The 27,282-nt window shown below is 47.1% G+C and overlaps 1 protein-coding gene and 1 long non-coding RNA gene across 7 annotated transcripts; one reads left to right on the top strand and one right to left on the bottom strand.

The window, feature by feature from the left end:
• Nucleotides 1-5,096: 5,096 nt before the first annotated feature.
• On the top strand, nt 5,097-14,540 carry LOC8032430 (zinc finger protein 423). Of its 6 annotated transcripts, none has more exons than XM_029977112.4 (3): nt 5,097-5,609; nt 6,350-6,479; nt 6,570-14,540. In XM_029977112.4, exon 3 carries the CDS (start codon nt 6,703-6,705, stop codon nt 13,759-13,761), a length of 7,059 nt encoding a protein of 2,352 aa, XP_029832972.2. In that variant the 5' UTR covers nt 5,097-5,609; nt 6,350-6,479; nt 6,570-6,702; the 3' UTR covers nt 13,762-14,540. The 6 variants fall into 6 exon arrangements, with proteins under 6 accessions (XP_029832972.2, XP_029832974.2, XP_040077232.1 ...); XM_029977114.4 differs by having other exon boundaries at nt 6,426-6,479; XM_029977113.4 differs by lacking the exon at nt 5,097-5,609 and adding an exon at nt 5,977-6,123.
• Nucleotides 14,541-24,683: 10,143 nt separating this feature from the next.
• LOC115317484 lies at nt 24,684-27,010 on the bottom strand. Its single transcript, XR_003918070.2, has 2 exons — nt 26,935-27,010; nt 24,684-24,778 (listed from the first exon to the last, which is right to left on the bottom strand). It is a non-coding gene; the product is annotated as an uncharacterized LOC115317484 (long non-coding RNA).
• Between the last annotated feature and the right edge of the window lie 272 nt (nt 27,011-27,282).

The raw sequence follows: 27,282 nt of genomic DNA on the forward strand, positions 1-27,282 counted from the left end.
CAATTTTATTTTTTCCCGGGTACAGTTTTCAGTTGTAAACAGCCTTCATCTAGGTTATGTTACATCTGGAGATCCTCATTCTTGGCCCTCTTTTTTTATGCTTATTAACAATCTTCCGCTCTCCATCGTATCTAAAGTACGTCTTTGCGCAGATGACTGCTTATTATGCCGTCCAATTATTTCACATAACCATGTGCTCTTACAGAATGATTTATCCACCATAATGACTCGGTGTTCCGATGGCTGATGGCTCTAAATTACTAAAAATGCAAATTCGTCCAATTCACCCGAAAACGATCGATTTCATTGCGCAATATTTTCTGGAGATACCATATCCATTGTACCTTTCACGTCGTACAAGTACATCGGTGTGGTCCTTACATCCGACTTATCCTGGACCGCTCACGTCGATTCCATTTTACTCACCGCTTCAAAAACCTTAGGATACATTCAGGCGTCGCCTACACTCTGTCCCTGCGAATCTTCGAAAGCTAGCCAATCAAACCTTTGTGTGACCAAAACTTGAGTATACCGCTGCCATCTGGCGTTCCCACCAAGCTTACCTCATCAACCAGATCGAATTCCATTAAAAACCGTGCTGCTGGCTACATCCTGTCCAGCTACCAGCGCACTGCAAGCGTCACGGCTATAAAGTCACAACTGGGCCAAAGTAGTGATTATAATGCAATTAAATGAAAAGGTGCAAGCGAGCTGGACAAGAATGACGAAGATAATCCCCAGAGAAGGGGATTATCACCTAGCTGTGTTATGAGATTTTTGTCCCTCTTGTTCCCTTCTCCGGGGATTATTTTCGTCATGTCTAAGTAGGCTGTCCACTTTCCGAAAAACACCAGTACACATCCGCCGGAGACGAAAATACATAATCGGTACAATATATAAAAACACCGGTGGTTGCTATTTCCTTCGCAACTGCCACCCCTCGAGGTTCGTCAAACGTGTTATCTGGTGGATCCTGCAAGGTCGCTTTGGTTCTTGGAAGACACTGCCAACACCGTGGAGAAGTTTAGTTTTCAAGGGCTTCCGGGGCTCGGCTTGATGCATCACCAAGTTTTAGGTTCGCTAGAACTGTTCCACTCCCTTGGCATAAGGTTTGACGCAACGAGCGTGCTGCCATGACGGATGCAAGCCTCTCGAAGTATGCTTGCATCTACTATTTAAGAACCGGCAACGAGCCGTTCGTCGAGAGACAATTTGTAGCAGCGCAGTTAAGGCGTTTCGTCATAGGGCAATTCGTCGCGGTGACAGTTGGTCAGACATATTGCTCCCCAAAGGAAAAACCTCGGATGAGGCCCTACTGAAGCAAATGTTGGGAGTCTTATAGCTGGTTGAATCGCTGTTACTTTCGCAATAGACGCTGTTTGGTTTCCTGGGACTCCGACACAATCCAGGTGCGAGTCCCGGTAACTAATGGAAGACAGCGGCAAATATGCAAGTTTGTCAAAACGAATTTATTTAGAAATTGTCACTCTAACCTATAGATACATCTACTCATAGTGAAATGTTTTGGGCGCACGTGGGTTGTGCATCACCGTATATCTGGATGGAATTGCTCCAGATAGAGCAGGCACTGGCCGGAATGAAGTTAAGCTGCAAGCGGAGTCGTCTCGACAAGGGTGTCCTGGAAGCAAGAAGCACGCGGCAAGAGCCTTCAAGGACTTCTTTGACGCTACAACGGAACCGACAGCAGACAATCACGAGGCGTGTGCCCGAAACATTTCGCTGTGAGTAGACGTATCTATATACGGTAGAGTGACCATTTCTAAATAAATTCGTCTCGACAAACGTGCATATTTGCCGCTGTCTTCAGATTAGTTACCAGGACGACTCGTACCCGGATTGTGTTGTTGGAGTCCCGGAAAACAAGACGGCGTCTATTGCGAAAGCCACAGCGATTCAACCAGCTACTGTAAGAGACTCCAAATATTTGTCAGTAGGGCCTCCCCCGAGGTTTATCATTGGGGAGTGATGGGCGCTAGAAAAATGGCACGGAAAAACCAAGTTATTTCAATAGTCTGACCAGCTGTCACCGCGACGAATTGCCCTATGACGAAAGGACCCACTATAAATTCTTTCGATGAACACTCCATGAGCCGTTTTTAGCCTAACGAGTCGTCCAAATGAAATACCCACCGGTGTTTAAAAAGTAAGTAAACACGGAGAACATTTGCCGATTCTTCTCATTAATAAACGCCGGAAAATACACACCCTACTTATAAGTTAATTTTGCTTTAAAAACCAATGCATACAGCGCAGCACAAAAAAAAAAAAAAGTTTGACGAGATACGTGTGGTACCAAAAATATTGGCAATGCCAATCTTTTTTGGTCATGGAAGTCCCCAATTAAGGTGCTAAAAGTTCGTCCGCGAGAGTAAATCAACTAATCTGTGGCCACTTGACTTTATCCAATATTTGCCACCATTTCCGAAAATAACTGATGCACCCCCGATTACCCGTGGGGCAGTGCATACCAAATGAAACATTGTGTTAAAAAGTACTCGCACTTTACCTTGAAAGTAGATTGTATTTATACTATTAAACTGCATTGCATTGCGCCCAGTGTACTTATTACTCGAAGTACTTAACCTCTAATTTACTTTGCACTTTTTAGATGTACTTTAGCCCCAACACCGATCAGATCTATCATCCTCATAAGTATTCTGCCCCATGTGAATATACCAAAGGTCCTATGCCCTTTGATTTATGCCTGGTGAGTTTTCTGTCACAATTATTTCGTTATGTCGTAATTAGCAACATACTGAATTTAAGTATATATATATATTCAGCAACATTACTTTATTTAATTTGCGTATTTAAATACTCGTTCAGGTCTTATTTGTTCAGTATTTCCTCGCTTATATTGTCTTACTTTCTGTGCCTGGAGACTGCGGCGGATCCCTAATTCGCTCCAATCGTACACATGTCCCGTGACAGGTAGACTGACGCCTCAGCGGCTTTCAGGGAGCTAAAATGCAGCCTAATTGAGAGCCAGAACTGTTTCGTATCGAAATCACGCCAGAACTGTTTGTTAAAGTACTACATGAATCATTTGCCAAGATTATCTGCGTCCGTCGGGGACAAAGCGATGAACCGGGCGAAGCCACGTTGACTACGCCAGCTGCAACGGACACCTCCTTGAAAGTAGCCCAACGGAACCCCCGTTCTAATCACTCGCAACTCACGAGCCAGGTCGTGCTCCAGTGGCCTCCGTGCAGCACCATTGCTCGCGCTCGGAGCAGAACCTGGCCACCATCGATTTTTTGCCTCGGGCCCCCGCGCAGTTCGAAAGCGAGAACCCAGGCGTCGTCTGCTGCGCGCCATCGACGCGATCGATGGAAATCGCGGTCGCCGGCATCGGACAGGGCAGGGCCGGAGAAATCAGCCACCACAAGGACAGTTAAGGAAGGGACTCGAAACGCCGGTTCTTTTTCTTAGCGGAAGGAGTGCGACGACATACGCCAGCTGATCATGACATGATAGATGACCAAGACGACGGAACAGATTAGCTACCTTTAGAAGTTTGTTACGCTTCGCCAGATACAGGGAGAACCGACTGGGGGGAGATCGAAAGTCATCGTATCATTCAATTGCAATTGAATGCAAAGGTGCAAGCGAGCTGGACAAGAATTACGAAATAATCCCTGGAGATTAATAACCCGGACCAGGCGGATTTTTTCGGTCGCGCACCAGTCACCTAGCTGTGCTTGGAGATTTGTGTTTGTTCTTTGTCCCTCTTGTTCCCTTTCTCCAGGGACTATTTTCATCGTATCATTTTTTTTCCCCTTGACTGCGTAGAACATGGATTACACGAAAAAGTTCACAGGCTTACTGTCTATTTTTAATCGCTGTGTCTAAAGTGCAGTCCGACGGCTCTCTTGCAGAGCGTTCAAGTGCCGTCCGAAAGTGTTAAGCACAAGTCACGCTTACTTTGACATGTGTTCCATCAGCCGCTCGCCGACAATTTGTTTTAATATAAAGCAGGAGCGAGACGAACGCTAGAGGAGTGAGCAGCATGCTTTCTTATGTTTATGCCTGCGCGATCTTCTCAAGTTTGCCGACGTGGGACTCTCTCGAATGTTCCGATTGCGATTTAACTCTCCTATCCTCCGGTGACAGCAGCAGCCTCTACAAAATAAATACACACACACACACAAAAAAAAAAGTTTCCAAGGCACGCGCGTATCGAACCTAAATATTTGAAAACCATAAAGTACAAGCCAGGCATGCTAACCATTACGACTCAGGGATACCATCCTTTAGTTTTCAGCTATAAATAAATAAATAAATAAAAGGCACAGCGAAAGCAGGCACACTCGGTGACAACTTTTCTTGGCAACGCAGTGGAGGGTACAGGCACAAGTTCCCTCTCCCATTTTGAGCGCGAGGTGTTGGCTAATAAAGCTGCGCGCGAGCTCTCCTCCTCTCCACTGCATTGCCAAGAAAAGTTGTCGCCGAGTGTAATTTCGGCCACAAAGTGCCAAAACCAAGCAGGACGGCATTTGCGCGCGCGGTAGGACAGCACTCGAATACGGCACTTGACGCTTCGCAAGAGCGTCGTCGTACGGCACTCTAGACACTGAGATTTTTCCGTCAAAGAGTGAGAGGCACGCGGTTCGACTGTGGGCGAACTGCAAATTCTCAAACCATTTGGTTTTCGGAGTCAAAAACAAAGGCCCAAAAGCAACTGTGCTTGTGCACCGCCAGAAGGTACCATGCCACTGTCTTACCGCGCCCACCTGGAAAGGAATTAGATAACATCTTTTCAAAATTAAACCAAGTCGCAATATCCGATCGGCAAAACTTGATTCCACGTCTTCCAATGATCAGCCAAGCACGGTCGAGGGAAACGAAAAGCTTCTGCGCGTCCTCCATCGTTCCGGACGGTCCACAAGTGCAGAACGTGGCCGTCTCCGAAGCAAGCCTCGGGGGCTTAAATGATGCGTTCTGCGAAGCCCCCGCCGTCCACCACGGCCCTGCCAAGGTCGACTCGCGCAAAGCTATGGCTTGGACGTCGCCGAGTGTCACGGATCGAACCAGCGAACAAACGCAGATAAAGTGCGAGTCGACGATGTGGCACGAGGAGGCCACCGGCGGCCAAAGGGCCAAAGTGGCCAAGTCTCGGCAGCAGGCAATCGCGCGCGTCGATAAACGTGAGCCGAAGCAGGCCAGGGTACCGAGCCAAGGGTTCGGCGGACGACCGAGCGAACCCGGTTGAGAGCCCCGGAAGTCGAGCGAAGAAGCACGCCAGCAGCAGGCTTTGACCAGGAGGGGCATCACGTGATGCCTCCTGCCAGACAGCAGATCGGCTGCGCGCAGAGCGGATGGGAGGCCGACGCCGGTCCGCCCAACTTTTCCAACCAGCCGTCCCCAGTACACCGCGGACAGTCATCGGTGCATCGCGGCTAATCCAAGTGGGCGCCGATCCTACCTCGTGTGTTCCGCAGAGACCGGATAGCAGAGCGACGCCACCGAGGACGGGTGTGACGCCGTGCATCTGCCCAGTTGGCACACTCCAACATGGCGCCCCAGCCTTGTCTGCGGGCCCGGTACAAAGAAACGCCTCTGGGCAACGCGCACTCGGCTTCTCACAGGTGAGTCCTGATGCCTTTCTCTGCACCAGGATTCTGCATGCGGGATGCGATTGGGCCGAGCAGCGCTGGCGCTGAGATCAGTGGGAGAACAGGGCACGGTCCGTGCGTCCGTACAGAGCAGGCACAGAGGATGTCTTGCTGCGTCGGAGGTACCATGTTGAATGGAGAGCTCTCCGGCTCGGCAGACGGCTTTCACACGCGGTTGCAGCCCCGCGGTGGCCACCGTTTAGTGATCGGTGGCAGTGCCGGGGTCACTTTGAGCTCCGACAGGCCAGGTAGCAGCGACGTACTACAGCCGTACCGGAGTATCTACCGATGGCAGCGGCAAGGCTCCGCGTGACGGGCAACACTGGGCCTGAGCGTTTTTGTGACTTTTACTTGCTCGTTTCCGGCGGCGGCCGCGATGGCGATCCGTCTGGTCCCGCAGCGGATGGTCAGCAAAAAAGCCTCCGTACCTCCGTACTATCCGTACCGACGCTGCGTGCCTGGTCGAAGCCGACGCCCAGCTGCTTATGTGAGCGGAAGGATGACGGAGAAACGCTGCGCCATTGCAATGGCAGCGCCCGGCTGCCAGGACTTTTCTCATGTGCGCTATGGCCTTCGAGTTGTGGAGGAGGCCGTTGGCCCATTTCTTGCCGTCGCGAAAATCCGTTTCTGGGGGGCGTTTTCCGAATCGTTGGCGGTGCTAAGACCGACCTCCAGTAGGACATCTCTGATGAGGCGCGCTCTTTGCCCCGCAGGACGGCTGGTTTCGTTGGCTGGTGCTGCTCTCAAGTGGACACATGGCCAGAGTAATGTATATCCGTGCTTTTGCAGTGATCCCAGGGGACTGTATGGGCCATGGTGCTGCTGCCGATTGCAAGCCGATGTGTGAGTTCTCGCAAATGCATTTGAATGTCACAGTGCCTGTCCACTGAACCAACTTAGTGTGTTGCCCTTTGTGCCTCCCCCATTTTGCAGAACCGACACTGCCAAGAGTTGCTGCCTCACATAACCAGAGGGTGCCTTGGTTGACTATCGTTGTCGAGAGATCAGTGTGGCTCTTAACTACTCTGTCTTACGTTGCTATAATAGGACAAGACGCAAACTTCCTATGAGGACTCGTGTCATGGCTGTGTACAATTGTGACAGTTGCAGTTTTGTGGGAAAAAACCGGAAGCACCTAGCCAACCATGTAGCCTTAAACCATAGCACCCGGGTGTATCGATGCACCCTGTGTTCATTTGTCACCCGGTACCAGGCCAACTTCTATCGTCACCGGCGCAGCATCCACAAGCTCAACAGCGCTAATGTGTGCGAGATGTGTGGCCGGCTCTGCGATAACCAGGATGAACTTGTTGCCCATACATCCAACGACCATCCTCAGTTCCTGGATGTTCTCCTTCGAAAACTTGAAGCCAAAAGGGCTCGGTATGCCAAGTACACAGCGAGAGCAGACACGGACGACCTGGATGATGCCGCAGAGGCTGTTGTGGAGATTAAGGAGGAAGTCCTATCGGAGAATGGCGCAAAAGAAGAGGAGCGCAAGCGACAGAGGAGCAGCTCCCCGCCAGCGTCGAGCAAGAAGGGGCGCACAGGGCGGAGGACCTACACCTGTGCTGAGTGCTCCTTGGTGACCAAATGGCCACGGGAGTTTCTGAGTCACAGGAAAGACGTCCATGGAGACCGGATAACCATCCATGACTGTCCGTTCTGCGAGTATGCCTCCAAGCAGCCGCAGAAGCTCCAGCGTCACTGCAACATAGTTCACAAGAAGGAAATGAATGGCGAAGATCCCAAGGACTTCCTGAGGGCAGTGGTGACCCCTGAAAAGCCGCCACAGAAAGTGCACCCGCCACCTGGGTTCAAGTGCAGCAGTTGCGCCTTCCAGGCTCGAAGCCGGGTGCTGGTCGAGGAGCACGAGAAGACGACGCACTTAAAGCGGCGCTTCTATCGCTGCCAGCAGTGTGGCTACATGTGCCATGAAAAGGGGCGCTACACTCGGCATCTGCGTTTCCACAGTTTGCCCAAGATCAAGTGCCAGTTGTGCGACTTCCAAACATGCTACAAATGGAACATGGACCGCCACCTCAAGTACCACGCGTCGGATGGGGAGTTTCGGTGTGACCGGTGTGGTTTCACGACCATGTCGCGCAAGAGCCTTACTGCGCACTGCCTTCACCACCACAATGAGAACTTGAAGGATATTTCGGACAGTGATGCAGACAAGACCCAGGAAATGGAGAATCCGGAAGACGATGAAGACGATGACCGACTCATGATTGACGAGGATGCAGAAGAGGACGACGCATTGCAGCCACCCTTAAAAATGACGCTGAAGAGGTCTGGGGACACGGCTACGGTGGAAAGTACGCGCTCAGCTATGCAAAAGTGTCGCTACTGCCCACAGAAGACCACGTGGCCATCCGAGATGAAGAAGCATGAAGCAACCCACTTTAAGATGACCAAAAAGCATGGCTGCCCACTTTGCCATATTCGCTTCGACCACCTCGAACACTTGGAGACCCATGTGATGAACGACCACCAAGAAGAGGACGAGCACTCGGCAGACACTTCGAGTGCTGGGATTGCTGCAGTGCGCACCACCAGTACACCTATTATCATTGAGCTTGGCAAGTCTGAAGAGCTGAATTCCCGAGCGAGCTTCTCTGGTTCATCTCAAGCACTGGACATCTCCATCAAGAGTAAACAGCCAATGCAGACGTGCGGCAGCTGTGGATACACTACACGCTGGATTTCGGAGCTGCGGAAGCACGAACTGGTTCACGGCAACCTGAAGCCCTTCAAGTGTACCTACTGCTCATACACGAGTCGTTGGAAAGGGGACATGACGCGGCATGTTTTCAGAATGCACAAAGAGAACTCTGGTGGCTGTGAGGGCCAGGAAGGGGATGTGGAGCAGTCCAAGTCTAGTCATGTTTTGCGATTTTTGCTGTCACAGCCCAAGAATGCCGACCATGACTATGATTCGAAACCCGTTGAAGCAGAAATCAGTAAAGTAACCGAGAGATCTGCTTCTAGGCATCAGGGCTCGCATCAGCCAGGCACCCCGTCGGGGAAAGTGGTGCAGAAGTACAAGTGCCCCCAGTGTTCCTTCTTGACCCGAACAGCGTCACGGTTCCACGTGCATATGATTCAGCACTTGAACAAGCGACCCTTCATGTGTTCAGCCTGCAACTACCGTTCCAATTGGCAGTGGGACGTGAATAAGCATATCAAGACAAAGTCTGCTTACGACACAAGCCACAAAAAGGCGGATCTGGTTGTCATGGACGAAACTGGATTTAAGAACTACTCCAAGTACAAAGTACACCTTGTGGATGTAGAAGAAACTTCCAAGGGAGACCGAATTCTGCAGCCAGCTCCGTCTGCCAAAGACGTTGCAGATGAGGACGAAACCGAGAACATTGTTGTAACCCCCGACATCCTTTATGGAGACCAAGATGATCAAGACCCTGGAGCAGTGGCTGCTGAGCAGGGAGGAAATCAGCAGTTGCTGAACTGCGGCCATTGCAGCTTCAGCCATGCCGACCGTAAGGTGATCGTTACGCACCTAGGGTCCCACACGGGAGTCAAGCCTTACCGTTGCCGCCTCTGTGACTTTGTTTCAAAGTGGTATCACATCGTCCTGATGCACGTGCGGCACCGACACAACACAGGGCCGCGGGACATTGAGAGCAGGGTGTCGTATGTTGAAGAAGGCGGGACATTCCGGTTGGCAGAAGAGGACGATCAGCCTGCCCCTGCTGTGCCTCAAGGGCCGGTAGAGGAATCAAAGATCTTCAGGTGCAGTGCATGCCCGTACCGCTGTTCCAAAGTCTGCCACATGGAGTTTCATATGAAACAGCATGTTCCAAAGGAAGGAGCAATTTACAAGTGTCCCCACTGCCCCTACTATGTTAACATCAAGAAGACTCTGGCTCGCCATATGAAACTGCATGAGGCTGAGGGGCAGCAGCAGCCCTTGGAAAGCATGCCTTACCAAATGCCACTCAAGATGGACATGAAGAAGCACACATGTGACTACTGCCCCTATACATCAGATAACAAGACACAGTACCTGTACCATAAGCAGTTCCATCGGCCCAACAAAAACGCACCATACAAGTGCACCCACTGCACATACTGGTCCACTCACAGCCACCTGATGGCACAGCATCAGAAGATTCACCGCATAGGTGAGGCCAATGGCATGCCTCAGCATACCCCAGATGGAACACCATACAGTGGTGGCATCCAAGCCATGACAACTATGGTGAATGGAACTGCCCGTCGTATGTTTAAGTGCCGCTTCTGTCCCCTAACCAACAAGCGCCGCGCTAACGTGAAGGTTCATGAGCGTATGCACATGGGTTCCAAGGGTGCCAAGTTCCAGTGCGTCCTCTGCAGCTACCGCTGCAACAACACCGGGGTGCTCGCCAGCCACATGAAACTCCATAAGGCCGAAAACCCATCTCTGGATCTAAACCGAATGAAAACCTTTTGTGAGAACCTTAACTCCCTCACTGAAAGACCAGTGGTTGTGAAGCAGGGTGTCTGTGACATGACGCAGAGCTTGAGCTCGGTGTCTTCAGCGAACAAGATGAAGCCATCGCCACGCAAAAAGATCTTCAGCTACTTCTGTGACAAGTGTCCGGCCATGTTTAAGAGCCACACGGACCTGGACACTCACAGAACGTACCACAGCTCATCCCACCTCTATCCTTGTCACCTGTGCGACTACAGAGCGCGACATAAGCCACATCTGCACAAGCACCTCCTCGTGCACACACCAGAGTATGCGGAACGCCAGAACGGGTTCACGCTGGCAGAGATCCGCAGCCAGGACCGGAGTCAGCAACAGGCCTCGGCCAGTACCCCCGCTGCGTCGACACTCGCTACTGCTGACCAAATGCTGCTCCTGGAGGAAGCCGAGACGCGTGCCTTTGTGGATAGTGGCTCGCAAGCACTGAAGCTGCACCGATGCAGCCGTTGTCCGGCAACCTTCCAGAAGGCTACTACCCTCGATTACCATGTGGGGCTGCACGGCAGCCCCGGTGTGTATGCCTGCCACTTCTGCAACTACGCTGCCAACAGCTCCGCCAATGTGAGTGCACACACACACCTGCACTACCGTGGTGCCCTCAAGCAAAAGCAACCTCCCAAGATGTTCAGCTGTGACAAGTGCCCCGCATCATTCTCCAAATACAACCGCTTTGAGAGCCACCTCACACTCCATGGACGTAAGGAACGTTTCTGCTGCACGCACTGTGACTATTCTGTCAGGTTTGCCGCCAATTTGGTCAAACACCGCAAGCTTCATGAGAAAACCCCAGCACCTGAAACTGGGGAGCCTACTGCAAAACCCACACCAGCCATGCCTTCTCTGGTGACTGCACCTAACATACAGGAGCCTTCAGAGAAGGTTGTCCAGTTGAACACGATGACCCCCATGTTGGACATTGAGGCAAAGGTGACACAAGCCCCAGCTGAGGAGAAGCGTATTTATGTGTGCAGTCGGTGCCCATACACATACCACCGGAGAGACACAGTTGCAAACCACTTGCGGCGGCACGGTGCGTCTGACGGCTCTGCATGCAGCTTCTGTGACTACCGAGCAGCCCACGTGTCGACGCTGCGTGACCATGTCAAGTGCCATTTTCAGCCGGCACGGCACAATAAACCGCAAGCTTTCATGAAGTGCGACACTTTCGAGGTATGGAGCAGTGATGGTGACGGTGCGAGGTTACTGCTCTTTCGGGATGGCGGGAGTGGCAGCTACTTCCCAGAGCATGTTGGAGAGCTTGACGATGAGGAAGTGTCTTCACTGAGCCCTATGCCGTCGAGTTCCACCTCGTCTAGTCCCTCCACGTCAAGCTCAGCTTCATCGGCTAGTGCACATTCACCTGGGTTGCCCTTGCAGAAGGAGGAGCTTCCAGAGGTGTCCATTAAACAGAAAACGGACGATGTAATTGCAGCCAGCAAAGAAACTTTGGATGACCTAGTCAGCAACGTCGTTGTGTTGAATGACACCAAGGACGACTTGCTTCAAAACTGCAACACCCAGGTTGTCAACATTGTGGTCTTAGACAACAGTGGAAGGAGTGCGGATGAGCACGAGGCTTCAGAGATTCATGGAACTACAGACGTTCACGAGGCTGTGCACTTGGAAGGACGAGAAGAGAGTGTATTAGAGAAAGACGAGGGAAAGGGAGAAAGTGCACAGGACCTTTTCAACCGCATCTGTAATCCAGGTGGAATGGAATTCGACGACGTTGAAGATGAGAAGGAGGTCTACGTTGACAGTGTCGATGAAGACGTCGATGAAATTGAATGTGAAACGGTGGCTTTGGTGGACAATATGGAGGAGGAGGAGATTTCTGTCTTGGAAGATGAGCAAGAGGAGCATCTGGAGTCGCCAAGCAAAAGACAAGACTTGAAAGATGAACCGATTGAAAATGATTTAGGTGAAGTGGACAAAAAGGAAAGTTTGGAAAACAAAGCTGTGGATGAAGAGAAGTTGGTGGAGAATAAGTGTGGAGTGAAGCAAGAAACTCAATACATCTCTGAGACTGTGTTGACTCGGAACCCTTCTTTTCTAGAAGATGGGAATGCTGAGGTGATGGACGATTCCTGTACAAATGTGCCTGGAGATGTTCATCAAGCTTGCAAGTCAGGCACTATACAAACAGTGGAGAATTTGTATGTCCCGAGTAACACTTCTGTAGAAGACCACGGTAGAGACCAACTACCTGCATATTCTAATGGAGCAGAGCTTCGGAGTAACCTAGCTCATGCCTCGGGAGACTTCATCGAAATTGAAGAGGTGTTCAGAAAGGACATCTTCTCCGAAGACTCCAGTCAAGTTGAACTGGAGGTTTTCAGCAACTCTAAGGAATTTGAGCATCTTGATGAGGCATCACGAGACTCTGCTAAGGAACTAGAATCTGTAAAGTACATGGACCAGCCCATACAATGTTTTACTGAAGAAGTGGAGCTTGCAGGGAACCTCAAGGATTCAGTGCAAGGTTCTGTTGAGGAAGACGAACCTGTGGGCAAGTCTCACCGACTGCTACCGGGATTTTTCAGTGAGGATGGGCCTGCAGAAAATCGCAACATGCAGGACTTTGTCAAGGAGGTTCCAGGTACTAACCTTGACCAACTGCCCAGTGCACTTGTTAATGTGGAGGAGGCTGTCAACCAACCTGCAAAATTTGTACAGGACATTGTTGAGGAGGAAGTGCTTGCAGATAACATTGACTGTCTGGCGCATGCCTTTGTTGACAAGGAGCAGCGGCCTGTACAGGACCTTGGACCAATGGGGCCGGACATTGTTAATGGTCAGGAATCAGTAGGAACCTCCGAACAACTTGCCAAAGACTTTGTGGATGAGGTTGAACCTGTTGGGGACCTTGGGCAAGTGGAAGAGGAAGTTGTCAGTGAGGAGGACCATGCAGAAATCCTTGACCAGCAGGTATTGGAATGCCTTCACCACCCAACACGGGGTCTTGAACCACTGGAACAGGAAGTTACCAGTCAGGGTGAGCTTGCAGGAGTCTTTGGCCATGCAGTACAAGAAGTAGAGGAGCCTGCTGGAAATCATCCAGTGGGCAACTTGGCTAAGGCAGAGGGACCTGCAAAAGACTTTGGTCAAGCACTTGAAGGCCTTGTTGAAGAGAACAGGCCTGCAGAAGACTTAAATCTACTGGTGCAGAAGCACATTGTTGAAGAGGTCAGACCCACAGAGGACTTTGATATACCAGCGCAGAAGAATGTAATTGAAGAGCCTGTTGCATCTCGAAATAGGGACGATTACCCAAGCCCCAGCAAGGTTGTCTGCCTTCAGACTTCCAAGGAGTTGAAAGTGCCAGGAGATCTTAAGAAATTGCAAGGTGATGCAACACATTTGACTATTTTCCAGGTCCAGTGTGAACAGAGCAGTGAAACAGACTCCAGTGGTGTTGAAAACGAGAGTGGTGTTAAGCCCAAAGACTCTGTCAAAGAGACAGCTCGGGCATCAGTATTGTCTAAAGCTGATGAAGTGGTGCTGGTGCCACAGGACGTCTTCGAGATGCAGTCGCCCACCATACAAACACCAGGTCCACCGGACGCCGAGCCCAGCATGGAAGTGAAGCATGTCAGCGTGCTGTTCACTGCTGCCGGGTCTCATTGATACTACTGTTTCAGCACGAGTGCTCACAGTCCATGGCAGCTGTGCAGATGCATCAGCTTAAAGCTGGTACAAACTGCACCAAATGGTTTTAGCTTGGTTCTGTGCGTAGAGTTGTGAGTGAACTTTTGTTTTCTTTAGGTCACTTGACTGCAGTGAAATCATTGAAAGCTGTTCATGTGCACTGGCATATTTTAATAAGAGTACATCTAGTTTTTCACACATTATGAAAAGAACCAAAACGTGTTTATCTTTCTGTGATTTACACTTCTAAACTGCATAGCCAGGTATGCTGTCAAGGAAGTTTCTTTTTTGTTTTATTAAATGGAATGTGTTTCACAGCTCTGTATATTCTGTCTTGTAGAAGTGGCTGGTAATTCTTTTTCTATCAAGCTGTTGCAATGCATTTTGAACTCTCAGTCGTATGGATGAATATGTGCCCTTCCTGCTCGTGTGTTTTAGCAGAATGGTTTTATTTACTGATGCAGCAGGCTTCCACTAGTTGGGACTGGAACATGCCTGCACCAGGGTGGAATGTCCACCTAAAGAGTAAAGTGTGTTTTGCCTAAAAGGGCTCACCTTTCTCCATTTCCTTTGTGCATACATGGTTGTTTTGTGCAGAAGGCTGAATATTGACAGATAATGTGCCCATCTCGTGCCAGCAAGCATTGGTATGGCAGTGGAACACATTCCTAGTCATGTGGGCAGACTGGCCGATTTGTGGCCTGGCCACCTTTCAAGGATCGACATAGTTGTGGATCAATAAAGTGCACCCATACCAACGCCAGGGATTTTGTGGACCCCTACTTGTCACCTAGTTCCAAAGAGGGTTTCGCTGTTATTGTCAGTCACCCATTTTCTTTCGCTCACGTTTCGCTGTCGTGCTTTATGCCTGTAGCTTGTTTCAACGCCATTAGTATGTTGGCATCGGATTATTGAAATTACTGGGCATCGCAAAACATTATTTTTTTGTTGTTTAAGTTAAATTAGCATTGTGTTAGGTGTAAATTTTATTTCAGCATTCAACGTTTTAGGTATATTCTAAATGTTAGTATAATGTTCAAATTGAACATAACATTGTGTACAAAACATAAAATCATTTAATGCATAACTAAAACCAATGTTATGAAGTCAATGCAGAACAGTAAATTAATGTTGTAAGATGCAATATTGAACTGTTTTGATAACATGTTTCCAAGGTTATTTTGCAGTTCATAATAAAACGATAACAAAATGCAAAATAGTAAAATAATGTCACAAATAATAACACTGAAATAATCTGGTTTGATCACATTTCTGTTATTTCAAAGTTCCAATAATTGTTGCAAAACAAATTGAACAAATTATTGGACAATGTTTTTTTAATTATTCGAAGTAACAGTGAAACACCGCAGTAACAATTTGTTTATTGGTTTAATATTTTCGAAACTATAACATTTGACAAATGTAAGAAAATGTAGTACACTATTTTAGTTTCAAATTTTATTAAAATTTAGTGTGAAGGTACAAAAAATGGCAAGGAAAATGAAAATATATGCTATGATGTTTTTTTGCATTTAATGTCTTTTACCCTGTAAAGATCAAACTGTTTTGAAGCTTTTATGTAACGGCTGCAAACTCCAGACAACGGGAAATCATCTTATCGTAAAGTATGATCCATAGAAAGACTGACGATAAATAGTATGCCCAAACGTTGCCCCTGTTTACTTCTGAAATTTTGTTTTTGTTTTGTTTAGTTAAAGTGTTAGAAAAATTGATGTTCCTGATCTCACTTTTGTTTTTCCAAAGATTATTCTAACAATCGGAAAATGTTCTTACAGCATACATGCAATGTCTGTAAAACATTAAGCACAAATATAAATCTTCCTTGAAGCAGCACTTTCTGCACAAAAAGAGGTTTTCCACAAAAGTGCCGTCTATCATAGTAATGTTATGCCATAACATAATTTCTTTTTAGATCTGCTAAACCTCTAATTAAGCTGCTGAACTCCAGGTGATGGAGTTTGTGCTTGTAGGAGCACAATAATAAATAGAGGAAAGCAGCAAATGAAAACAGGACGAGACATCTTGGCATAACGTCGTATCATTTTTGTTACTTCGTCATTTATGCTACTGCAATGCTTTCCTGCCAAGGACTAATTACAGGCACCAATCAGTTGGCCATAATGCCACTCAGTTCATGACTTGACAACAGAAATTAAGTCAGCCTAGCATGTGTACCAATGCAAAACAATGCAGAATTTTAAACAAGAAAGAAAACATGATTGACAGGACAAAAGATCCTCTCCAAAATCATCTCGGCAATAGTTGATCCTGCGCCGTAGCTTCTGAGGCATTTTCACAGTGCAGCAGTACACGCATGCCACTGATTATGCAGACGGGGGCACAGTGTGCTTGTTTCACTTGTTTTGGTTGTGTTTCACACGAATAAATTCCCTTCTCTTTACCAGGGAGGCCTGGGGGGAGGTGGGGATTATGTCGACGAGGGAGCTTGTGGAAGCGATGATGTGTATCACGACAGCCCTTTCTTCATAAACAGTCACTCGGCTTGCCAGCTCAATCCTGCCAAGGTCCTTGCTACGTTTCCTTGGCCCCAAGTGACCTGCATCGTGCTACAATCTACTAAAGAGGTGCCCGAAGGTGATGGAGTGTGCCCGGAGCGCCAGGGATTTACACATCCCCCCACAAAGAGACGGACACCACCTCAAAATATATGCCCCTAACACCCTTACATAAACAGTGACCCCCTTTTTCTCCCCTTCAATTTGTTTTCTCCATTGGAGAAAACAATGTTTTTTTTTGTTTTTTTTTTCCCTTTTTACTCCAGGGGAGTAGTGTCTTGATACTTCCTAATAATGAGTCCACCACCTTCGGGCATCTCAGTAGTAAATCATAGCGGGACGAGTTGAGAAGCCAATTTATGTAGTCCCTTCGAAGGACCAATGAAACATGAGAAGAGAGTCATAATCTCAAATTGCGGCTAGCGGGAGAATATGGCTTTGGGAACCTGTTGAACACTATGAGCGCGCTGCTGATGGTGAGGTGCACCGCAAACCTCTCGGTACTGGTATACCGCCAAGTTTCGGTTTCCATTGGCACCTACGGTGCGGCATCACATAGCGACTGAATGCACTGCTTGCAGGTCTGTCCAATACGTACCTCGCCACTCAAATCCTGCCTCTGTGGGCTCAGTTTTAAGAAAACATTTCAGTAGTGATGCAGCATAATCAATATTCGGTTAGTGCAAGCCCCAAAGGTGTTTGGTTTGCCAACAGCTTGCTCTTTGTCACATCAAGTTGAGCCTCACAGGCACTTGGTGTACAGGCGACACGCCTTTCTGTGATGCCTGCGCCCTCACGAAGAAATACTACTCTTACAAAAAGTGGCTTCCCTACACGCCCGTCACTGGCAGAAGAAAATGAATTAAAAACAAAAATATTGCTCTCCCTACTGCACAAAAACAACTGCAAACTCTTCCTCATATCCACATATATCTCCCACCCAAATTTTATACTGATTGGAAACAAAGTATTTGCAAACCCCGAAGATCGGCTGCGACGGGGATCACGTCGAATAGTCCCAACGGCGGTCCCCTGCTCCTCGGTAACGGCCGCTGGAAGGCTGTGTCTAAACAGCGGCCCAGTTAGGAATGTTGATAAAATACTAGCCTGAAAAATCATATCGGGAAATCTTTCAGTGCGTAGAACTCTTCCATGGTTTCACCAGAGCTTGTGTCAATCTTCGAATACTATCTCGGTAAAGGACTTAATTTCTCGCACACACGCTCGGGGATTGCATCACAAGGAATATATTTCAACATCGTTCAGCCTAACTGACCACCATAATAAGAAACACAATGCAAGGCAGTGAAGCCTATGATCCCCACCATCCGACGATCCTTTCAGTTCTGTGATGCCACGCAGTTGCTATGGATGTCAGCCATTGAGTCTTGCGAAATCAAGTGTGTAGTTTCATACCTGAGCTTATGATGGGCTTTACGATTATCTGGAGGCAGAACTCATGCAAGAAGCACAAAGAAAGGCAGTGCGAATGGAGGATGACGACGAGGCCAGCAGAAAAGACCGCCAAAGACTAGCTTTATCGTACAAAGAAAAACTTGTAAACAACATGCAGGAAAGGTTTTTTGAGGAGTTTTTAGAGCTGGCAAGATCTCACGAAATTTTGTTATCAAGGGAGGGAAATCTAGATTTCAGAAAAAGCGAAGAGGGCAATATAAGATCTACCGAAGATATCCCGGCGACCTGGCTTCTCGGAAAGAACTGCTGGCACTTGCATCCGGAGTCAAGAGGACAGTCACGTTTCCTGCACCGTCTGCTGCGGCAAAGATCTTGCTTCCTCCCGTTTCAACTGCTGATGCAGAGAGAACGTTCGCAACCATGGACAGGATCCTTACCTCGGAAGAGTTTTGTCCGACTCCCGCTCATTTAGGTGCCCTAATGAAAGTTTCCGTCGAAGGCCCCAACATTCCCAACATTAGAGATGCCATGGATGAGGAGACGGACCAGTACTGTCAGTTTAACCATAAAGCTTCATATCTGGGCATACGAACCATGTGGTGCCTTTTAAAGGTTTCTTTTTGCTCTCGGGTTGCATTAAGATGCTTTTTATGTTCTGCACATCTACATGCGACTATTGCAGGAACTATATTTCGTGCAGTACCACAAAGGCAAGTCAAAAGAACCATGACAGAGCGGTACTGGGAGGAGAGAAGCATTTGGTGTAGAGGACTGCAATCTGTAGCTATCACGGACAAGTTGTGTAAAACCTGTATATAAAACATTGTTTTTAAATATTCTGTTACAATCTTCTAGACTTTCTGGCACCAGCTGCTGTAGACAAGATGTTTTTTGTTTTTTTTTAAATGTCACCAATGCATTTTAAATTTTTGGCCATGCCGAAAATATTGATATGAGGCTTTATTTGTGGCCCTCCAAGAATAAAGCAGCTCCCCTTAAGATGTTTAGGACCTTTACTGTGTTTATAGGTACAGTAAACATACATATACAATATATGTCATCGCCCAGTGGTTTTGTTACGTCGCACACGGCAAAGCCTAGAGAGGATCGTCCCCAACAGCCCAGTTCACTGGGCATGGCGACACCATCGAGAACATGCATGCAACCAAATGCTGGCTCTCTATAGAGGTTAGTACCCATAAGTAGTAATAGGTTTATTGTGAATGTACCCAAGGGTGTCTAGCAAAATATTATTTTGAAATTCCCTGACTTTTCCAGGTTTTCCCTGACAGTTTCAGGTGAAATTCCCTGACCACTGTAGAGGCGATTAAATATATAAGACCATTACTACACAAGGCATTGAACACTAAGGATAATACTGCACGGGCTTAATCTAACTTGCATATTCCGAAATATTCGGGTTCGACCAGTCCGGATTAAACGAGCCCTTTCTTGCTGCCGACATCGTCAGTGAAGAGGCCACTTCCGGAAACATGATGAAAACGCAACATTCAACCACACGCGTCAATAACCGACTGGCAGCAAGGCCGCCAGATGCACTTTCGGGTACTTTCGGCTTAAGGCTTGGACTGGGGACTGCGACTTTTCTATTTGTTACTAAATCTAGTAGCTCTGACTGGATCTAGCCTAGTGTCGCACCCTCAATCCAATCCAATCTAATGCTTCGACTGAAATTGTCGGCTGTTCCCTTTGCATCAGGTAGCGCACTCTACATCGGGTAAGCAGAGCCCGCGCTCCGCTCTAAGCAGAATTTATTGCCTATTTTTCTGCCCCGAAGTTCTCAATTCGTTGCTCGGGGCACTCTATGGCGTTTCCGGTTCATTTTCCCCGACTGGGCTCGCTTTTTGACGAAATTCCTGACAATTCCCCGATTTGTTTTGGTAATTAAAATTTCCCTGACAATCCCCGGTTTTCCCGGTTGCTAGACACCCTAGTACCATGCCCACGAACCCTTTGTTGTATTGCATTTGGGTGTTTTGATACTTGCAAACTTTTCATCTGCGGTGATGTTGAATCCAATCCTGGCCCAACAGTAGAGGAAATGTTCCAAACACTAATGGAGGGCCAAAACACGATTAAAATGACCTCCTCGAATTGAAAACGCAACGAAATACAAGGTTCGCAGAAATTGATTCACTACTGAGTGATTTTAAGGCCATGACTGACCAGACAGATGTCCATTAAGCGGCAGTTGCCTCGTTGCGAGAAACCGCATGGGAACAAATGACAAATCAACAAATTTTGAAGATAGAAGTCGTCGCTCAAATCTGGTCGTTTTCGGCCTTCCTGAATTGTTTAGTAAAATGGAGGTCCAATTAAGAACACCAGTGACTGTCGATATATTTGGCTAGAATCCATCGGCTCGGAAAAAATAAAGGAAAACACCATGGGATCTTGTTTTTCCGAGACTATGTCGAAAAAGTTAACATACTTAGTTATGTTAAAAAACTAAAAGTCTCATCTATATTTATTCAAAATGATTATTCGCAAGCCACGCTGTTAAAACAAAAGATGCTATGGAATAGTGCTGCAGGTGATAAGGCAAGGGGCCTAAAAGCGTTCCTCGTCCATGATAAGCTATGAGTTGGCGATTTTAATGCAATTAAATGCAAAGGTGCAAGCGAGCTGGACAAGAATGACTAAAATAATCCCTGGAGAAGGGAAACACGGGGACAAACACAAATCTCCAAACACAGCTAGGTGTCTGTCCTGTGTCCCTCTTGTTCCCCTTCTCCCGGGATTATTTTCGACATACGAGTTGGTGTTAATCTCTATGTATGGGATGAGGCCCAGAATGTGAATGTGTTGCTATCGACTACCAATCCTGATCAGACGCCAACCGTTGTATCCTTACACCCCAGGTTGTCGAATGACATGCCTGTATTATGACCCGATGACAACTTATTTAGGCAATTAAAACTAATTAACTCAGTCTTGTTAATAAGGTAACCAACTTTGAACAGGTATTAGTTGAGCATGACCCAGACTTCGTGGCCATAACGGAAACGTGGCTGCATACTGCAGTAACAGACAGCAAAATTTTACCTCTTGGTTATAATATTGTATGTTGCGATCGTGAGTCGGGGAGGAGGCGTTGGTCTCGTAATAAAAAGCAGCTTCAGCTTTCAGGAGCTTGACAAATTACCCTAGATTGAATACGTTTTTGTTAAAATTCCCTCCTTTAACCCTCCACTGATTACTGGCGTGGTCTACTGCCCGCCTCATGCACCTAAATCCGTCCTAGAGTATCATAGCAATTATGTTATGCACAGAGTGGAAATCACTCTGTGCATCGGGCAATGCTTGTCCCAACTCCGAGCTTTTAATCGATATGGCATTCCATGCAAACCTTCTTCAAATTGTACACAACGTCACTAGAACACGTAAGGTTCTAGCCAAACTATCTTCAGGTTTACTAAAGGCGAAGCTAATATTATGGCTTTGAGAATACCTCAGCAATAGACATCAATATGTTGAAGTAAATGGCTGCAAATCATCCCAGTCCAATGTAGATTCGCGAGTTCCCCAAGGATCAATGCTTGAACCTTTACTTTTTTCCATTTTTATCCACGACATTACTAGGGTTGTGCGAATGGTGGATTTTGAGTTTGAATCGAATTCGAAGTGAATCGTGAGTTCGGTAGAATATTTTCGAATCGAATATTGAATATTTGCCGTTCAAAAAACTTGGCCATTTTTAGAGGGAAGTTTACAGAAATACTTCCAAACTGGACTTCTCACGCTGTCGTTAGTCCATCTTGCCAACCGACTTAGCTGCTGTCATTTTGACAATGTCGATGTCATTCACTCACCTTGTCACTGTGATAAAATATTATAGTTTAAATGTTTTGAAACCGTGTTTGAGAGTTTTATCGGAAATAAAAGTTTCTGAGCAATTATGCATGTTTGAGAAATTTCTAAAGGTATTTATTTTTATCCTAAACATGTTTTTCTAAATTTATGTCTGGATGCGGCGGTGGTGAGAAAAGAGTGCTGGCAACCAGGGCGCCAAGATTGGCAAAGATGGCGTCGGCGTCTTTGGAGTTCGTTGCTCGGTTTCTTTTGCCCGTTATTAAAAAAGTTGATGAAATTATTACGATAATATTTATACCATTTTTACGAACGTGTGAGTATATTCTTGATTTTAGATATCGTTTTTTTCTGGTCTTTAGACAGTAAACAAACTTGCGACCCTGAGTTTGCGAACACTTCGAAAAGCACGAATATTACAACTGTTTTCGAAGCGAATATCGAATAGAGTACTATTCGAAACTCGAATATTCGCACAACACTAGACATTGCCCATAATATACCTGCGACAATACACCTTTTTGCTGACGATATTATGTGTACAGTCTCCGGCAATATGAAAGGCCCACTGGGAGCGCGTGGCTGAGGCGGTGGCTGGCGGGGGCGCTGCGAGCGCTCCGGGCAATTCCATTCTGCTTCGAGGGGAGGACGCTCGCTCGGGGCTCAGCACAAACTGATAAGCGCGTTTAGCTTTAGCTGAGCCCGAGTGAGCATCCTTTCCTCGAAGCAGAATGGAATTGCCCGGAGCGCTCGCAGCGCCCCCACTTCGGCCACGCACTCCCAGTGGGTCTTTCATATTGCCGGAGACTGTACACCAAAGTAAGATCAATCGCGGATCAAGAACTCGGTGCTGGTTTAAATAAAGTTAACAAGTGGTGCAAGGAGTGGCAAATGTCCTTAAACTATGCGTATAACGTGAAAAAAAAAACTACTTCCCTTTTTAACTATAATATCCTCTTTGACTATTTACCTTATTTAAATACCTTGGAGTCATTATCACAAATGATTTACGATGGAACTCCCACATCACGCATCTACACGCCTTGCATTAAATAAACTTTGGTACTTAAGAAGGAAACTGAAAATCTGTATCATCTACCGTTAAATTAGCAGCATATAAAACATTTGTTAGATCAGTTCTTGAGTACGCTGATATAGAATGGGACTCTTTTACAGGATCTAACATTATTTTAACTGAAAAAGTCCAAAGAAAAAGATTATGCTTTTAAAATAAGTACTCTCGTACTGACTCTGTAACAGAACTGTACGCGATCGCTGGTCTTCAACCCTCGGAACTTCGTCGTAAAATCAACAGGCTAAAATTTTGTCTAATTTATCTTATGACCGCTTTAATCTGAACAAGAATAACTACATTTGCCGCCACCCTCCACCATGCTACCCCTCTAGATTGCAGAGCGTTATGGCCCTTGTTGAACATACTTCTAAAATAGACACATTTACATTTTCTTTTTTTTCCCAGGACAATACTTGACCGGAATTCTCTGCCTAATGATGTCATACAAGCCGAATGCGCCTAATTTGTATGCATGCTTTATTGCCATTTTTCTTAAATTTTTCGCTTTGTGCTCGGTGGACTCTGCTGTGTAAACCTGATATGTATCATGATGTTAAGATTCCCTTTCTATGTACACCTGAAAGTGTTGACATTATTATGCATAGTGCTGACCCTGTTGATTTTTCTCTCAGTGTATTAGCAGTGATAATTGTTTACTGCCCACTACTACAAAATCACCAATCAGAGGTGTAGCATCAATAAAAAAATAAATAAATAATTACTAGATCCAAAAATATTGTCATGATGAGATTAAGGACTAGACGAGTTTTGAAAAAGTTTAAAGGGGTAGGGAAACGAAATTCCAGCGCTCATTTTCTCGCTTGAATGTGTTGCATGTTGCACCTTAACCTCAAAAACACCAGTCTTCCGTTGAAAGGCACAAGGAAACTAATTTTAAAGCTAAATAAACAATCTTTCAATGTGCACCTGGGGGATGCATGCGGAGCCTATTTCAGAGGTAGTCTAGCAACGTTGTGGAATCTGCTACGTAGTCGTGACGTAGCAGATTCCTTCGGAGCAGCGCCGCTCTTTGGCATTTCAACATTTTCCCTCTTAGCTTTCCTCCCCAACTCACAAGTCACGCATTGTACCAAACGGTCCAAGAAGACGGAAAGGAAGGACTCCCCTCTTTCTCGGACCCTCGTTCGTGCAACCGGACACAGCCAACCTCCCCTAGAAGATTAGCCCGTCGCTCAAAACTCGAACAAAAGTTGCTTTCCCCACCCCGTTCAGCCCTAAGCTGAGTGTTGTGGAAGCTATGTGCTCCTTGGGCCAGCCACACGCTCGTCACCCCACGGGTACTTCGAACGGCTCGGTTGTAACGCGCTGACGCTATTGACACCACCACAACGCTGACGCCACCAAGGGCAAAGCTCATAACCACGCCAGCCTTGCTACGTCACGAATGCGGGAAATTTTTTTTTTTGTTTTCTTTTGCGCCGGATATCCTATGACGCATCGCGCTCTCCGTTCGCTTCTCTTCGAGCGCTTGCTCGAGTGCACCGTTTGGAACGAAAAATAGTCGTTCAAAATAGAAACGTGCGATTATCATTTACGGTTATTATCCGTCATGCTTGACTCATTTCCGAACGAAATTTTAATATTTCAATTTTTGTTTCCGTACCCCTTTAATAGATGTAAGTAACCAAATCATTTTTTTTTTGTCCTCTGAGCAGCAACAAACTCTTGATATTCAAACTTTAGTTGAGTACATTGAACAAGATTCTCAATTAAACAGCCTACATCTATCAGTACCGTAGAATAATAACCCCCCCCCCCCCCTTGAAATTTATGGCTACTTTGAGTTTATCCCAGGAATTCCTGGGGTAAATATCCTAAGGACGTCCCCAGAATATCTGGCATATATTGGTACACGTCCGTTGGATACTGCAATATCACAATGAGATTTCCCAGGGGTGGCCCTGGGATGTACTCGTGTTGTGTGGGGTTACTGCAACATTTTGATGTAACATTACTGAAAGGTAGAATTGGCGGCCGTTGGCAACGCTACATGACAAATCATCATGGATGACTGCAGGGCATTCGGAGGAAATGCCAGGATATCCTACAGATGATTCCCAGGTTCTTTTATTAGGTACATTTCTGCTGAAATGCTCAGCCATCAGCGGGCACGCTTCTGAAAAGAGAGCAACGATAAAACCCTTTTTGTGGGACATCTCGCAACATTTGGGCTCGAGAAATGCGACAATATCGGAATATACAGTCGTTCAAATGCCTTAGTGTCGTCCTTTAGGAAATACTAGAGTCAGTTAAATTAATTATGTTTAGCCTACTCAAGCTTGCTTGCAACCTTGTCTCTAGTTTGAGTTTTCAAATTTGTTGCCACATGAACGTTCAATGCAGAGGGCAATTTCGTCTGCTTCTTGAGCAGGGGGTAGCGGCGACGTCAGAACGCCGAGCCCTGATTGGCTGATCGCGACCCCCTATCTGAGCGTCGTCTGCGTCTGTCTTATCTTTCCTGGGACTTTTGGAAGTGCAGGTCTTTACGAGCGAGACTTCGCCTTTCAGAAAGGGCAGACGAAATGACTCGAGCGGTATATTGTTTTTGTCTAACAACTAGCAGACGCGCATCAAGGAGGGAAGTCAAAGGACTCACTAGCGAGGTGTCCCGAGGCTCCGAGGTTTGTTTGCTAAGAACCGAGAGTGAGGGTGGTTAGTGTCCGCAAGTCTGCTAATCAAAGCGATGGCTGCTTTACCTTTCCTGCGTCTGTCGGAGATTCACCGCTTTTTCACCGGCGAGAACGCGGCCTTCGAAAAAGATTTGTGTTTGTCCTTTGTCCCTCTTGTTCCCCTGCTCCAGGGATTATTTTCATCATTCTTGTTCAGCTCACTTGCGCCTTTGCATTTAATTGCATTATAACAATAATTACTTCTTGGTGTCAACGAGTCTACGACATAACTTTCGTGATATGTTTGACGCCGCTCGGGTAGCTCGATCGATCTTGCTCGGATTCTTTTCCAGAGATTAGCACAAGTTTTCAAACTTTTGCCACTTGGGTTTACGCCACACATACATACCCCAATACGCTCTGACATCAGCCTTTTAGTCGAGCGAGAAAGTTGTGACAACAAGTAGCGATCGAGCACTTTGGGGCTGATGTGCTCACAGTACCGATCGCACAGCCGCAGTTGTTTATTTACAGTCACTACATCGGCTGTCATCTGTCTTTAGCTGATTATCTTTGAACAACTCATTAAACGCGAGGTACTAATCACGAAACGCGTGCAACTACAGGTTTAGCATAGCGATGAACATGGTGTTTACTTCTTACCTGAGCGAGCGACCTGTCGCGGCATGCTGCTCTTGGGGCGTTGCAGCCACTGCTGTGGAAGGTCCATCTTGGACAGTCCATTTAGAGCCGCGTAAAGTGCGGTAGCCACCATGTGGCTGCACATGGCGGCCCCGCGAGGACACTCACAGTGACTCTCTAAAATGTCACCTTTATCGGAAAGCATCATCTTTACCACGTAGCTGCCTGGACATTCGCAACTAGAGTGAAATCCTTCACCTCAAAAGAAAGGATGTACACTTCAAGGTATTTCCCTTCGCCTTTTTCGAAGGCCGCGTTCTCGCCAGTAAAAAAGCGGTGAATCTCCGACAGACAGAGGAAAGGTAAAGCAGCCACCGCTTTGACTAGCAGACGTAAAGCAGACGACGTTAACTGCGCCAACCCGCCGACGCCATTAAGGAGTGAGGAGTCTCGCCGCACACTAAAGAAGGAAAAAAGTATTTGGGAGGGAACTTGCGGACACTAACCACCCTCACTCTTGGTTCTTAGCAAAAATACCTCGGTGCCTCGAACACCTCGCCAGTGAGTACTTTGACTTCCCTCCTTGATGCACGTCTGCTAGTTGTTAGACAAAAACAATGTATCGCTCGAGTTATTTCGTCTGCCCTCTCTGAAAGGCGAAGTCGAGCTCGCTCGTAAAGATCTGCACTTCCGAAAGTCGCAGGAAAGGTAAGACAGACGCAGACGACGCTCAGATAGGGGGTAGCGATCAGCCAATCAGGGCTCGGCGTTCTGACGTCACCGCTGCCCCCTGCGCAAGAAGCAGACAAACTTGCCCTCCGCATAGGACATATGAACCCTGCAGGTTCAATTCAAATATGAGAGCGTAAAAAAAATAGGCATTTTTCTTCTTTTTCCTCAAAACCCATGTTTCTCGCAAATTATGTGTCAGCCGTTTGTGTCCAGATAAACCAGTGCAGTGTTCTCCTGTGATTAGCCCTCTTGTGTCAGAAGCACTTGCAATGGTGAAGGCATGGCTTACCTTTTGCACTGGGTTCCTTGAAAAAATTTAGGCGCTTGGGCTTCCGGGTGGCATAGCATGGCACAGACATCTGGAAAGAAGGCGAGAATAGGACTTTTAATGGGACTGTAGTGATTTTGGGGTCAGCAAGGTGGGAGCAAGAAAATGAAGAAGAGAAAGAGACAAGAGCGAGCAGTTTGCACAAGAAAAAAAACTGAGACGAGAGACGAAGACAAAGTAAAAAACGTTCTCGGTACGGACAGGGCAATCATCAAGCTCACGGGGGCTAAGGCTTGCAGCTATACGCAAGGTCTTCACCCCACATCGAAGTCTTGCAGCTTTACGCAAGACCTCGTTCCGCCAAGACGG

Source organism: Ixodes scapularis, unplaced genomic scaffold, assembly GCF_016920785.2.
Source record: "Ixodes scapularis isolate PalLabHiFi unplaced genomic scaffold, ASM1692078v2 PGA_scaffold9__187_contigs__length_104089568, whole genome shotgun sequence".
Taxonomy (NCBI): Eukaryota; Metazoa; Arthropoda; class Arachnida; order Ixodida; family Ixodidae; genus Ixodes; species Ixodes scapularis.

Coding starts and splice junctions, on each gene's coding strand:
- LOC8032430 (XM_040221298.3), top strand. CDS start 6,703: ATGAGGACTCGTGTCATGGCTGTGTACAATTGTGACAGTTGCAGTTTT.